At 49.2% G+C, this 16,066-nt stretch overlaps 1 protein-coding gene across 1 annotated transcript in view; it reads left to right on the top strand.

The window, feature by feature from the left end:
- MDGA1 (MAM domain containing glycosylphosphatidylinositol anchor 1) overlaps nt 1-1,265 on the top strand; it is a 144,001-nt gene extending 142,736 nt beyond the window's left edge. Inside the window, exon 17 of the mRNA XM_053939166.1 lies at nt 1,042-1,265. Within this exon, the coding sequence (XP_053795141.1) occupies nt 1,042-1,133 (92 nt within the window). The 3' untranslated portion in view covers nt 1,134-1,265. The remainder of the gene's footprint in view (nt 1-1,041) is intronic.
- Nucleotides 1,266-16,066: the final 14,801 nt, after the last annotated feature.

Genomic DNA, 16,066 nt, shown 5'->3' with positions numbered 1-16,066 from the left:
CGTGTTGGTGGGACTCAGTGGGATGGTTGACCCCACAAACAGAAGTCACCAGAGGGGCCATCAGACTCTTGGGCTTGTTCTATACAGTGGAGAGTTAGCAAGAGTCAAAGGAACAGCCGGGAGGTGCCATCCCCAATAAGCTAAGGACTTCTGCAATATTTCATTTCCTGGAAACTCTAGTTATGGAAGCTTTAAAAAGAGAAGGACCTTCTGCAGGTGTTAATGGCCTCTGTAGTGTTATGTCAGTCCTACTCCAAGAAAAAAAAAAAAATCTGCTCTTAGGGGCATGGAGCACAGGTGGGCTGTGCTTCTTTCCACTGCCACCTGAGCAGAGAGGCACAGCCAGGCTAAATCCCACCAGCCCCTTTCCAGTCCACCCACATAAACTGATGCCAGCACTGCAGTAATGGAGACAACTCAACTCTCACTAGGCTGCACTGTGGATTGAAGCCACATGAGGTGTGTGTAAGAAGTGTGTAGGCATTGGGTGGGAGTCACTGGTGTCCTGCCTGTGCCCTCGATAACATGCCTCAGGTGAGCCAGAGAGCAGATGTTCAGGGTTTGCAAACCAGAGCCAGATAGGTACTTGAGAGCAAGGTTCAGTTTGGTTTATTTACTTTGAAGCAAGAAAACCTTCAAAGTAAGAGTCACTTCTAGCAATTTTCTTAACTCCAGAGATGAAGAGGGAAACAAAAGTCAGAACACTCTAAAATTTTCAAAATTTTAGCTGCAGTTAAAGGTCTCTTTTAGCCTAGGATATAACCATAACGCAGTGAGAGTCTTTTGTTTGACTCAGGTTGAAAGTTCTGGGGAAGAAAGGATTGCAAAAGAGTCTAAGACTCAACCTTTTTTCCAAATTTAGTTTTGAGGAACCTTGAGAACATACAGGAAAGGCTCAAAGTATCTTCCAAAAGATCAGGGAACTCTCTGTCCTTCAGGGTGGGAGAAGACATAGATGTGTGCTGACTTGTTTGATGACTTGTCTGACTTGTTTGATATCTGTCCCATCACTAATTCTCTTTCTCCCTTCTCGGCTGGCAGCTGTTGCTCTTCCAGGAAGCGGTGTCCCAGCACTGCACAGACCTTGGCTTTGTGGACCATTGACTTTCTTCCTTTATGTGCTGCTCAGATGATGGCAAGCGAGCGCTCCTGTCTTCGGACCAAGACATTCCTGCTCCTTTCCTACTCAGTCACCTCTGCTCCTCTTCCTCCCCTCCTCACTGGCACACCAAAGTGTCCATATGTTACCAAAGACTGACAGGCATGACCATGCAAAGGGATCTGGTTCAGAACTGGAGCACTCCTTGAGAAAGTCATAATGTCTAGAACAAAATTTAAAAATAAAGACAAAACTTTTTTTAAAAAAGCACGTGCACGAGAGAGACTGAGAGAGAGAGAGAGAGGAAGGATAGAAACACACACGGAAAAAAGAAGGAATGAAACACAAAAACTGGGAATGAAGAAATGTGAAAAGCAAATGAAAGAAGAAAAAAACACACCCATGTTTCCTTGGGAATGTCGGACAGGGCTTCCTCAGGGAAGTGCGAACTTGTTTTAAACAAGCAAACAAAAATATATTAAAGCACAAATTTCTACCAGAACAGTTACCTTCTTTGCTGCAGAGCCCACAGCTTAGTGGATGATATCCTGCAGTACTCCCCTTGTCTCCTCATGCTTTCCCACTGGCTGGGGCTGCCTCGCTCCAGCTGCAGCTCCCTGCAGTAACACCAGCCTCGTCTGTGGGGCAGCAGCTGCCTCCCGTGCCGGCAGCCGGAGCGCCTTTCCTCGCACCGCATGTGCTTCAGTGTCTCCATCCATCCACATCTTCCAGGCTCTCATGTACTTAATTGTCCCCAGTGTGGTTTGCTTTGGCCTTTCTCCACTGCTCTGTGCTTCTCCTCACCCCCCAGCCTGAAGAAGATGGAGCAAGGAAGGGACCGATGACATGGACCACGCTGAGTGGTGAAGTCCTGTCTGGATCCAGCTGCAGCATGGGCCTCCAAGAACCTCTTTCTGTCTCAGCACTCTTGCTGGATAGGGGTCAGGTCTGAGCTGCAGACAGAAAATCTGGTCTCTCTGGGGCTGAGGGATGGGATGGGATGGGATGTGATGGGATTGGACTGGAAGGGTGGAGCAGTTGCACATTGGCTTCCCCCTGTGAACATTGGGATGGCAACTGCGTCAGCCCTAAACCCACAATTGCTTCTCTGCCTGTATTTTGTTACCTATTTATTTTGGTTTTTATTCCATTACTTCCTCCACCTCAAGTTTTCTGGATTATGGGAAGAGTCAGGCATTTAAGTGTTCTTTAGCCAGGCAGCAAGTGCTGTGCTCATGACCCAGCCCCTGGGCTGGCAGTTCCGGCAGCTGCAATGCTGCCCTCTCACCTCCCAAGGCCTTTTACATGCACAGTGCATTCGCTGCAGTGTGAGCAAAAGGTGGCAACAGCATCACTGCTCAGGGCTGAGGTTGCTGAATTTTGTCAGCGCGTGCAGCCACACAGGCACTCAGCTTCCACTGCCAGGGCAGTGGGCAGAGGAGCTGAAAGGTGGAACAGGCAGGAAACTGCTCCAAGAAGGATGCAGGCAGGAAGTTGGCCCGAAAGAGGCTTGTGCTGAGCTGTGGCGCTGTTTGCCGCTGGGGAACAAGGGAACAGGCAAGGGGGAAATTCACCTTTTTCTTGATGGTATAGTGAGTGGGTAAAGCTGGTGTTTCTCTCAGCCGCAGACCTGTAGCCGATCTGGCCCGACCTCCTCAAGGTGGAGGCACATGCTGTTCCAGATGAACTCCCAGGAGAAGGATTTGCCCTGCACCAGCCAAACAGGAGCTGTGATAGCCTTGTTGCATCTGGAAGCAGCTCTGGGCATGACTTACCTCCCTGCACAGGGCAGAGTTAGCCCCACAAGGCTGTCAGTTGGGGTTTACTAGCCCACACTTGCAATTAATTAAGTGTGACTCTTCCTCCTGAGGGATACCCCATCCAAAATCCTTATCTGGATCACCATAGATAAGATAGCTAGATTAGATAGCTGTTTCACTGAAGACCCAGTACCCATGGCACCTTACTCATTTCTGATTAATATATCAGCTTCTCTAAGACAGCCATGTTTGTCTGAAATCACCTGAATGTATTAACTGCCTGCTGCATTGCTCAGCTTCCAGCCATGGCTGGGGCCTCATTGCCTTCACTGATGGAGGCAGAAAGCTCTTACTTAACTCCCAGGAGATCCAGCCACCGAGAGAGAAAGGATATCAGCTCTGAGGGTCAAGGGGAACTTCTTCACAGGAGGCCTTGCAAGACAGTGGGAGGGCATGATACAGGTGTCCCCAGCCTGTTCTGCTTTTCTCCATTACCAGGAATTGGGACTGTGTCTTTTCTGTCTCCACTCCTCCCTCCAGAGCCCAGACCTCAATCACAGTGCACATTTGACCAGGAAACCCATGACTGTTGCCCAGGGCCAGGCAGTGTCATGGGATGCAGTGGGTGCCAACAGCAATTCTGTTTCTTGGTGTCTGTTTCCATTTTCATGGGCAGCCAGTGCTGCCCTTTTTTAGGCTGAGCTCTTTCAGCCCTGTGCTCTTCTTTTCCTCTGTGCTTGTTGGAGGTCAGAAGTCATCACCCCACTCCTGGTAAGAGTCCACTTTCACTCCTAAGAGAGGCCGTGCTTCCCAGTGGTGCTTGGGAGTTTCACAATGGCTCCTGATCTGCCAGCAGCAAAACATTTGTGTTGCATTGCTGGTTGCAGGAGGCTTCTGCTGGGCAGAAGGTGGAGACAGGAGTGCTTCCCCATCAATAAGAGATTGCCCAGGGCAACAATCTCACTTTCTGGGCTCTGAGGCAGAGGCCTTTGTGGGTTTGCTTCTACAGACTGCTCAGCCCAGGTTGCACAAGCATCCAGGTTTTGCTGGGGTTTAGTGGGCATCACAGGTGCTGTGGGGCTGGGGTGGTGCAGCCTGAAGGTTCAGGATGATGGGCAAAGCATTACCCATGAGGCAAGTGCCAGCAAAGGGCTCCACACTTTTAGAAAGGGATGTCTGCATGGAGAGAGTCCATGCCCTGTTGCCAGCCCCTGTGAGGAAGGATGTAAGAGCCTCACCACACCAATCTATGGCACAGGGGCAAGAAGCCCTTTGGTGGCTCTAGGTCCAGGGCAGAGCAAGGAGGTTGTCCCAGCCAGAGGTGAAGCCTTCTCCTACTGTCAGGTGTCCTTCAGTAAAAGTCTCAGGAAGCCCCTTCCCACTTAGAGCTCTGCTCCTTTATCTCTGGCTAGAAAGCAGCTGGTGGTGAGTTTGGGGAAAAGTCATTAACCCAAGTGCCCCTGCTTCTCAGAAGTACTGAGGACAGAAGGAAGGACTTCCTTTCCGTGGCAGATATGCCAGAGAGATATGCTTTCCGTGGCAGATATGCTAGAGATGGTATCAGGGGAAAGAGGCACTTCAGCAGCAAGGATGGGAAGCTGTGCAGTGATGGGGTAGAGGGGAGGCAGGGTCCCTCTTCTTTGAGGGTAGTGGTATTTGTGGTTTACTACCCCATGCCTGAGAGGCAAGTCTCCTTGTGGAGGTAATGCATCCCAGGTGAGATGTAAAGCCATGCTCCTTACCCCTTCCAATTAAAGATCCCTTCGCATTTTCCACAGTGTTCTGGCTAAATTATGGTCCTTAAACTTAATTACTGTCTGTCTTCTTAAATATCTGTTGCAGTTCCAATGTTATGTTTCTCTTCCTGATGTTTTATGTTGCTCTGTGCCTATCGAGTAGCTGCTTTATTCCACTCCAGAAGTGGCTGCATTTCAGCAATGGTGGATATTATTCCTGTATATAGTATGAAAGTCCCTGCAGAAGAAAAGTGCAATATAAATTTAAGAGACTGCTTTTATTTACAAGGAGACCTCTGCTTGGTAGTTGTAGAAATACATTAGGAAGAATGCTGTGTGGGTGTTAGCCGATATATACTCAATTTCATTTTTTTTTTCAGGGTGTAGAACAGAAAATATGTGAGTGTGCAGGCTCCTGGGTATAAGTTGTAGATATTAGAAGTAGTGAATGCTACTGTGTAGTTACAACTGGAGCTTACAAAGAAACTTACACTTGAAACCTCTTTTTGTAGTTGTTCATCGTATTCTGAAAAATATACTTTTTAATTACAATTTTCTACAGTTCAGTGCAAGTCCAAATAGCAGGTCATCAACAGAACTTTAATCCATGGCTTTTAACAATATGAACATCAATTCCTGCTGCTTGCCCTGAAATGCAGTTCCTGGCTGGTAATAATAATAGACTATTTTTCTTCCACAAAGATCAGCCATTGGAAAGTGATGGACCTAATGTGTTCCATTTGATCTGGAGATAAGTAATTAGGAGCACCTGAGTGCAACTCTTCCCAGCTGTATGGGAGTGAAAAATTGTTTCATGTATATGAAAAACCTTGCATAGTGCACAAATGGTTTGGGAACTGCTCATGGGTACCTTTCAACTCAGCATACTCTGGGATTCTGTGATTGGTGGGCATGCAGAGCTGCTCCAGCAGAGCTGCACAGCGTGCTGCCTGGAGAACAGCTGTAGCAACAGTGATAGGGAGCCCTTCTTCTGGGAACTAGTTTTCTTCTGGAAAGAAATATGGTAGCAATCAGGGGAAAATTGGTAGGGGAAGGGGACTTCAGATATTTAGGCTAGTAATTTTTTTGCAAAAATAATTTAGAGATATGAGAATGAGTGCAGTAAATATGATACAAATCATATTTTATTCCCTATTGCTATCCAAAGTATTGAAATTTAATTTCTATCTATACAAAATCCTGTGGGTGCACTACTCCAGAATTACAAAAAAATTACTACCAAAGGGAGAGCAGAGTCTGGATTCCTCCTCCTCAGCCTGTCCTTATCACTCTGTGCCAAAAAGTGCCCAGCTTTTGGGTTGGTGCTGGGTGCTTCTCAGCCTGGGGGGGACAGTCAGTGATGCTGGTGGGAGAAGCATCCCTCCACCACTGCCCTGAGCCTTGACTCCAGCATGAAGTAGTCCCGTGCAAGGCGCTGTCAGGACCAAGCCCTGCTCCCCATTAGCCCTCAGCGAGGCTGAGGCAGGGAATTTTATCTATGGGAATTGCCAGGTGGTCCTCATGCTGCCCTGGACAGGGACAGGAAAAGGAACCAGGGCATTTTCCTTCCTCCATGGAGTAAATGGTGTCCCCTCACCCTGCCTGGAGACAAACCTTTTTGTTAAAGCAGAGAGCTCAGGAAGCTGCTGCTTCAGGATGTTGCTGTTTTAGTCACCTTTGTCAGCACCATGCAGATATCTATTTTTCTCTGGAAATGCTGCAGCATCGCTTTGCCTCCTGGGTGCCTTTGGGTGTCCTAGCAATGGCACGGAGGAGCATATCACATGGTCTCTGTGCCTCAAGCTGGGTGTGGTGGGACACAGTGCCACAGCACCTACTGATGCCCAGCTCTTCCACCCAGGGAGAAGGACCCTGCTTTTCAATTATGACAAGCAGTTGCATTGTATTTCCTGTGCAAAGGATAGGCCTCCTGGCACTCCTGGCTTTGGGAAAGATCACTCTAGGTCCTTTAAACTGCCCCAATATGTGTCTTTTCCAGACTGCCCTCAATGTGGGTGCATCCCTATTCATAGCAACAAGTGTGCAGCAGCAGAACCCTGTGCAGGCTGTTGCCATAATTTGTATTTGCTTTGGCCCAACTGATAGCTGCTCATCCTGAGACAAAAGGTTTTTTACAGAAGAAAAGTGCTGGAGAGCTCTAGATATTGCATTTTAACCTGACCAAATTTACACTCCATGGTAGTAACTGGCTAAGTTGGTTTCCAGCAGGGAGCTGAATAGCCTTGGTACACCCAGCATCCCAAATGATGGCTGTGGTCTATGGGTGTTTTCAGTTCTTCCCTCGGGATTAAGGCACATGTCGGTTTGGCTGACCATCCACCACCCAGCACACCAGAGGTGATTTTGGAGTCTTTTGATGGCTACTTATAGTTTGGTATGGTCATATCAGACCACTTGTACCCTGGAGGCTTTAAGCACCAGGAGCACTGTGGGACAGCCCAGGGCCATTTTTGACCAACTCACCATTCCAGAGAGGGGGACAATGCAGCTTGAAGGCAACTGCAGTCTGCAGGACAACCTCTTGGCCATGGAAAAGCAGTGCCATCCCACTCCATTTTGTCTGAGATGTCTGCCTGACACCCAGACCCTGGGCTGTGATTCAGATGCATGCTCAGTGGCTTTGCTGTCAAGCATCCTTTCTCAAAAAGAGAGAGAGCTCCAGAGACAAAGTCAGCAGGACTTACTGTGTCTCTGTGCTGTGTGGCTGCAGGGAATGGGGGCTTGGTCTAGGTCACCTAGATCTGCTCTGACATCTTCTCCATCTTGCTCCCTGCAGCCCTGGCAAAGCCTGAGGGGCTGGTGGGGCTGCCTGGGTGGTGGTGGTGGAGCAGGAGCACTTCAGGGCATGTGTTGGCTCCATCAGGGACCTAGTGTGGATCATTTCCTGGCTTCATCAGAGGAAAACGAGGGCTCACAAACAGTCCTATGCGTGGTTGAAGGGATGGAACAGAACTTGTGTGTGTTTTCTGGAAAAGGAGGGAGGAAAGATGAGCTCCACAGTGCATTGTCCTTTGTTTCACTCATGGCAGGCAGCAGGCTCTGAGCTGAGGCTTCTCAGATGCTAGGCAAGGAGACTAAGAAAATCCTGAGACCAGATTTTCCAATAAAATGCACTAGTCCAGCTCCAGATCCTCAGCACATGAAGAAGCCAGGCAAGCCACTGTCCTCCCATGGGTGATCCCTGAGGAAAGCTGCAGAGGGCTGGTCCCAACTTGTGAGCACTGTCCTACTCTCTGCTGCCTTTCATGGTGAGGGTTTTCCAGCATGGGACAGAGAACAAGGGAAAGGGAGAGATGCTGTCTTTACTGTTGCAAAGGTAGAGCTGGATGATTAGAGGTTTTTGTAGAGAGCTATGCAAGTCTGTGGTAAATCCAGGTTTTGCTGGCATTTGCTATGGCCTATAAACAATTTGCTCCTGTGGAATGAGACAAAATTTTGTGCTTCCATTAACTGTTGTTTTAAAAGGAAGTTGGGCTATGAATGTTTGACTTAGAGTGGGATTTTTTACCCCCAGGATGGCCTAAACTCAGTATAAGATAGGGCCAGGTGGACAGCTGTCATACAGTGCTAGTCCCCAGGCAGTGCCAGTGCCCAAAGCTCATAGTGATCGATGTATCTTATGCTGTAATGGCTGGGCCCTTGCCTGAAGCTTTGAGCCAGGTGAAGAGTACCTGTCTGTACTGCCACCCATGTGCATCTGTCCTGTCTGCCAGCCAAGTCTTTAGGAAGATAAAAGCCCCCCTGCTGCTGCTGCTGTGAGCCAGCGGGGATCTGCTTTGGCTGGGGGAGATGGGCTCTGGTCCTGCCATTTAGGCAGTGAAGTGGCTTCCAGCTGTGTAAAGCCCAGCTGTTACAATTGAGAGATGCTCCAAGATCTTCAGAAGTTGCATAACTATGGCAAGCCTCAATTCATCAATAAAGGCAGGCCCTGGGTAGGAGCTGGAACGTGCCAGATGTCAGCAGTCCTGCTCTGCCACTCTGAGTGAGCTGCACCTCCTTTGCTATCAACATTACAGCAGCTCAAGGCTGAGCCCAAACTAGCCAAGAGCAAGTGCAACCCCACTTCCTCCTCTGCATTGCAGCCTCTGCAGCCAGGCACCAACAGGTTTTCTTTTGGTGACCCTGATAAGTAATGTGGTGCTGAGATGAAGCTGTTTCCAGGTGTTGCTTGCACTGTAGGTCTGGCACTGGTAAGGGGTTTATCTTAGCACCTTGTAGAGGGATCAAAGCTAAAAGCAGAGGTGTGGGGGTGTTGAAGCTGCCAGAAATGCAGCAGGGAGAAAATAGGGCCCCTTTTGGAGGTAGACTCCACACCTTTCCCTTTTCCACAGTCCATGCTCCAACTTGGAGTACCTTCAAAGGTGGGACATTTGGTATATTATGTCTCACTGGGCCTTGTTCTCAAGAACCAACTGTGGGTATCAGTAAACAGAGCGATAGCCAGGCTGTAGCAGCATGGTCAGCTCAGGCAGCACCTAGATTGTGCTGAGAGGAGAATATAGATACCATTCTGTTTATAAAATGCAACAGGCATTGACTGGAGTAGTGTTTGGGTCTTTTGTATGGGTGGCAGCACGTACCACACAGAGACTGAGCAAGGGACTGGTGATATTTTCCCTGGGAAAATTCAGATGCTGATGAAGGAAGGTATTTACAGACTTGGAGCCAAGAAGCTTTCCTATGCATGTAGCGTCCTGAGACAAGAAGACTCTCTCAGAGTTTGCTGGAGGTGACCTTTTCCTCACGTCAAACTTTGTTTTTTCTTCTCTGCTGCCCATCCTCAGTTTCTCAGCACATTAATGTAATTGTTGGTGTTAAAGCTGGGTAAAGTGGCCTAGTGTCAGTGCTTTCAAATAGATGAGTTTGGCCTGCTTTCCAGTTTTTTGGATCTTCTAGATGTACCATCTCATTCCACAGCAGGGGGTTCCACAGCATGCATTCATCTTAAGACATTCCCTAAAAGCTGTGAATGCTATGGATACATAGTTCTTCTTTGTGGTTTTAGTCACAGCCCTTGCCTGAGCATGGAGACAATCTCTAATCTCCAGATGGAATGGGAAATTTGGTGTCAGCATGGTTTTGCTTGGGTCCTTTTCCCCAGTCAGAGCCATCCTGCTGTATCACAATACACATAGCAGATGAAAGGGGCCATCGTCCAAGATACAACTGTTCTCATGGGGAAACAACTGTGACGTCAGCTTTTGGCCAGAAGTGAGCATCAGACGGTGATTTCCACACTCTTCTCACTCCATCTCCTTACTTACCCTCACCAAGTGTTTCATTTCCAGCCTGGAGAGATGGCAGCAGACTTCATCCCTGGATCCCATAGAAGGGGATCACACCAAAATCCCATCCTCAACTTCTGAGGTGCAGGGAGAACCAGCTCAGGCCCAACAGTGAGCCACTTCAGTGGGATCTAGTTCCAGTGGGACTGCATTGCCTCACACTTCCAGGTCACCAAAGCCAGTAAGGAAGTGTTGGTTGACCTAACAGAAGTGTTTGGTAAACAGCCCCCAAATGGAGTGACAGACAAAGTCTGTGTGTTTAGGGATACTGTGGAGGAGGGAGGGGGGTCCTCTGGTGTCTCTTGGGTTTTTTGCTATCAGTATCCTAGGTGGGAATTCCTGGGACGGAGCCTCATCTCCACCCACCTCCCTCATTGCCACCATGTCTTGTCCCATCCCCACTCCACATCTCATAGAGTGCCATCACCACCACTGAGTGGAGCTGGGACTCTCCTTGCCACCATGATGCCAAGCTGTCCACAACGTTAAAAGCACAAAACACAAAGGGACTGAACTGAACCTTTTAAACAGGGTGAGATGTTTTATAAGCATTGCCTCATCCACCACTTCCCCCCAGCCCCAGCACACTCGCCGTGTAACCTACAGACTCTCAACGTGGATTGTTTCATTCAAATAAAGCTGCAGTACTCGAGTGGCTGAGCCTGTGTGTCCCTCTCTGTGGGGTCGGGGTGACAAGGTGCAGCCTGCAATTGGTGCTCACAATGGCTGGGGCAGGGAGGAGCTTCTATTGCTGCCCAGCCCTGAGGCATGTGACAGTATTTGACCCTGAGTCTTCTCAAAACATCTGATTAGAAGTCCCTGGGGAAGGCTTCTTAGATGGCTCAAACCCCAGCACAGGGGCTGGGCACAGGCAGGTTTGGGGCAGTTAGTGCTGGGGAACCCTTGTGAAGGGAGTGCCTCAGAGCCCTCCCCTGATGGTCCCTTACCCAGCACTCCTCCTGCCTTTTCTAAATCTCTCCTTCCCATCCCAGACCTGCAGCTGTTGAGGCTGCTGGCTTCTGATGACACCACTCAAAACTGATTCTTTTGTCCTTTGCTCTTGACTTCTCCCACAAGAAGATGAGCCAAGGCAGCAGCTCCAAAACTAGTAGGTGTGAAACAAACCAACAGCCCTGGGCTGTCAGTGTGGTGCCAGGGCCCCTTCTCCTGGTACTCCCCTCTACCCTAGGGTCTCCAGCATGGGTCCAGCTACTCCATGGACCCATCAGAGAATGGACAATGCCAACCATGACCCATGTGATGCCTAAGGTATTCTTGGGTGAATGTGTCTTCTCTGCCATGAGATCTACAGGGCTACTCAGCTTAGACCCTAAGTTAACTTTGCCTTATCTGAGCCCTTAAGAGCAACACTTAAGAGAACTGTATATGAAAGCCAAACATAGTTTTGCTTTATGTGCCACAAGCTGCTGTTGGCTGAACTTCACCAGACTCTAAAACAAAACCAGCACCCAGGTGCCTACCCTGACTGTGGGGCAGTGGATCATGTAAACTACTGCCGTACTCTCCACTTCACCTGGTGTTAATGATGATGACTCCGTGGCATCTTGAGCTGCCTGGAGAAAGTTTGGGACAGGGCTCAAACCAATGCAGAAGACTCTTCCAAACTAACCAAATATTTCTGCCTTCTCTGCTTCTATCACAGCAAGCAGTTGTGAAACCCACTGGCAAAGAGGATGTTTGGTTTTATGATTCTATGAAAATAATCATGCCTAGTAAATGCTTCCTTTTTCCCCTCTCATAATGAAAAAAAACTGTTCCAGATGGGAGTCTGAAGGGAGCTGGATACTGGAATTGCTGTGGTGATCCAGGTTAAAATACTGGAAAGCACTATTAAACAAATACATGTGTGTGTGTGTGTGTGTGTGTGTGTGTATATATATATATGTAACATACATATATATTTGCATATATATGCATGCACATAACACTCATCTCTGTTATTCCTGCCCAAGTTCAGCTCACCTTTGTCATGCACATGTTGAGACAAAGAGTCCCACTCTGCCGTGACTCCTCCTCAGAGTCCCTCTCCCTTCGCACACAGGCCAGAACAGCTCTGAGGCTGGTCAGGGACTGGCCAGGAAAGCAGGCTGTATTTTGAAGGAATAGGCACAGGCTGGGAGGGAAATGAGGTAGAGGGGGACAGCCAAAGAAGGAAAATGTAAGATTGTTTAAAATCACCCAGAGAGCTGGAGTCTACTCTAGCCACTTACCTTTTGTCCTGGAACTTTGCATTTTTTTTTTCATTAATTGTTAATTCTTGCTGTTCTAGTAGGCCCCACACTAGGTCTGCTTTACAGAAGCACTCAAGTTTTTTACTGTGTTGTCAGCTGTAAAATGACACATACTGTAAAAGCCTGGGCCCTGGCTCTCTCAGACAGGGCGCCACCATTGGGGATTACCTCTGATAACCCAGAATTTACTGTTTAGTTTGTGTTTGCCTGACACCCCATCTGCGGTCACTCTCACTACCTACACACTAATACATTCCCGAGCTTTACGTTGCAATTCTTTCCTAAGGGAGAAAAGGAAGATGCTGGCAGATTAAAACCAGGCTGAGGTTCAGGCTGTTCCTCCAAGGTGCTCTGTTCTATTGATTGTGCAGCTGCTACAGCTCAGTCCCTCCTGTGTGCACTGCAGACAGCAATATCACCTCCAAAGGTAGAAGCAATGCTAATTTCGTTAAAGCCGGATCACTGGGAATGCCCACCAAAAAGGCCACAGGGGAGCGAGCCACTTTTGTCTTTGGCTTGGTGATTGGATGCTGTGCAATAAATAAAGCCTGGAGCCAGACAGTGAGTGATGAAGATCGAAAGGAGTATTGACTGCATGCTCAAGTGAGTGGAGTCCTTTGTGTGAAACCTGCAGAAACACGAGCTGTACGGTCATTAAGAAGAGAAGGATGCTTCACTGCATATCTGCAGGCTCCAGGCTAGTTGAGCATGGAGTGCTGGCCTTGCACCATCACACACGACTTTTTGGCAGGCTCCTGATCCCAGCAGGGCTGTCCTGGTGCTTGGCAGAGGCCATTTACCACTGTGCCAACACATGAACCCAACTCTCACAGAGTCTCTCCCCTCCCTGGGCAGGCAGCAGAGGAGAGCTGCTGGTTCTGCCAGGGGGCACACACCAGCATCTTGCAGGAAGGGATGAGTTGCACAGCTGGGTGTAGAGGTTGCTGAGAAGTAGCTCCTGACACTGGGGAGGGTGGAAAGGCTCAGAGCACCGAGCTGGGATGGCAGACTAGATTTTTGTAAATGGCCATGCTTGGCAAGGGAGAGGATGGGAACCACTTGTTCCCTGCCAGATGCCTGGGATTGGATATGAGGTTATGAGGGTTAGAGGTGGAGGGACAAGATGTAGCTCTGATCTGTGCAAGGCTGTGCCTCAGTGAAGAGAGGTGGCGGGTGCCAGCAAGGTGGTAAGTGTGTGAAAGCAGGGAAGGTAAGGCTGCCTGCACGTAGGTGCATTGGGTGTGCCACGCACATGCATGGAATTGTACATACATGCAAGGACTGTATGAGTGGCAGATTATTTCAGCATATCCTTTGGAAACCCTTTTCCTTATTCCTCTCTTCCTACAAATTCCTAAGCAAGGCTGTCTGGCCACAGGTCTGCAGCATCTTCCCAGAATGGAAGAGAGTACTTGTTATGAGCAAAAACCACAGAAAATGCAACAATCTGTATTTTAAATATTCTGACCCTGTTATTTAACAAGACCAGAGAAAAAAAAAATAAATGGTGCTGACTGTAGAGGAAGATTTATGGGTTTTAAGACAAGACCAGGATTTATAAGCAGAACAAAGTGACCTAAAAAGCAGAGAAGATTTAGAGATACAGGCTGCAGCTGCGGCCACCACATTAGTATCTTGCCAGCCCATGTGACCCCCAGAAAAGAGCTGGGTCCTGAGTCTGGATGGAAAAGCCTTGTCCATCAGCTCAGTGGGAACAGCAAGGAGGACACCTGTTGGATTAGCATATGCTTGGACATCTGGCAATGGAGGGGGCACCTCCCTCCAGCTGCGTTTCCCCACACTGTCACACTCTTCCATCAATGTGTGGCTCAATATACATGCCACACATTCACTCCCATGAGGGCTCTGACTGAACCTGACTCCCTACCCAGCCCTTTTCTTTCAGCAATAGCCCAGTGCTGATGCCAGCCACAGATTGTTCCTGGATTTTTGCTACCACTGGATCTCTGATCTCTGGGAAACTCTTCTCCCTCTACGGCATACCAGAAGCACTGCCCCACCTTGTGTGAGGACAGCCACACTGTCTCCCTTCAGCCTCCCTTGGCTGCATCTTGATCCTCTTTGCTGCACTCAGGACTCTTAGTGGAAGGAGGCAGATGGTGCAGTCTGGTCCCCTGGGCTCACTGCCCTGTAACCTGCTGCACCAAGGGCTTGGGATGCTGTAGCCCTCCCACTGGCTCCATTCTTGTAGCATAAAGCAAGATCACTGCCTGCTCCTGTACCTCTGGTTTGGCACTGAGCCAGTACTCCTCCCTGCTGTGGAGAGGGAATGGGGCTTAATTAGCTAATTATTTCACATTGCCTTGAGAAGAGACAGCCCAGAGCCTGGTACCTTGCAGCTGGTGGCTATGATGGGGGATGCCAGGGCAGCCCAAAGGTTTTGGCAGCTGGAGCTCAGAGATGACCCATCCATCCCTGCAGGGCTTTTCCACATCCCATGTGAGCCCCTGGGCACGAGAGAAGGCGGATGCATCACAGATTGCTCCATGCAAAAGCCAGACTGACATGCCTCTGAGGGCTTTTCTTGACAGCAGACAAAGAAGAGGGGCCAGGGCTGCTCCTGCAAGGTGCAGGGCTGCAAATGAAGCCTGTCAGCAGACCACAGAGCAGGTCAAAGGTATCACCTCCCGCTTGTGCAAGCATCAGAAAATGCTCCACACCACTGAGGGGCAAGGGGGGTCCCATCCCATGCCTGAACACTGAGCTGCAGCCTTTGGACAGGCTCCTGCCCTGTTTCAGCCTGGTTAGCACCTCACCTGGGACCAGTTTTTATGTTCTCATGGACTGCCCTCATGGGATGATTTCAACTTCATCTGCCTCTGAAAAGAGCTACACTGCAGAGGAAAATCTCTGAGGTATCCTTCATCCAATGAATGTACACTCACAAGACTCAGCCTCTTCTAACCCAGTGTCCTGAATGGGCTTTGCAGCAAGCCAGAGCCCTGCTGTCAGTACATGAGTAGTGCCTAAAGCTCACTATATGTCCCTGTGCAGCTCCAGCTGTGCCTGATGTTCTGAGTGAGAGCCAAAACCAAAGTCAGAGCTAAGCCAGAGCCAGGCAGTTTCCTTCAGCCCAACAGCAAAGTGCAGTCAGCAGGCACACTGGCTGCACAGCTCTGGGGGACTGCCTCTCCTTGCCCCAGATATTTCTGAGAGACCTCAGCATTAACCAGAAAGAGCTGAAGGCTCCTGAGGAGATATAGGAGGCTTGGAGAGCTGCAAGTGGACAAGGATCTGCCTGCTGTACCCTTCAGGTAGTTAGGCATCACACCTACAGCACAGCACAGAAATATCAGAGCTGACCACGAGCGGCAGGGCTCGGGCAGCAGAGAAGCCATCAGTGCCACATGGGCTGCCCAAGGGAAAGGGCTGCAGCAAACCTGGCTTTGCAGAGCCTCCCTCCCAGCTACCTCAAACAGCCCCACCTTACACTGCAGGCAGTGCTGTGGATTGACCTCCCCACCCCACCAAAACCTGCCTTCTGCTTTTGACAGTGAAAATACTGCAGTCCCAAATCCTGACTGGCCCCTGCCTCCAAACATGGGTGGCTCCTGGTATTTCAGTGTCTCGCTCCAGCCCTGTGCTTGCCTTTCACTTTTGCCCTGCAGCCCTTGCCAATGCTGTTTCACCCCCGACTCCCCAGCCTTTGCTCTTATCAGGAGCAACCTGGAATTCATGCCTGGGTCTTCAGGAAATGGGAGCTTAAAATCATTTGATCCTTTCTTCTGATAAAAATGACAGTACTGCCATAAAAAAGAAAAATTCTTAAAATAACAGAGTGTGTAGAAGCCCTGTGCCTCTGATGCCCACTGTCTCTCCCTCCTGGCATTCCTGGCTGCACATACTTTTCTCATCAGCCTTTCCCATGACTGTCTCCGTGATTTATGGTCTT

This window comes from Vidua chalybeata, chromosome 3, assembly GCF_026979565.1.
Source record: "Vidua chalybeata isolate OUT-0048 chromosome 3, bVidCha1 merged haplotype, whole genome shotgun sequence".
Classification (NCBI taxonomy): domain Eukaryota; kingdom Metazoa; phylum Chordata; class Aves; order Passeriformes; family Viduidae; genus Vidua; species Vidua chalybeata.
This window is presented reverse-complemented; position numbering and strand designations above follow the sequence as displayed.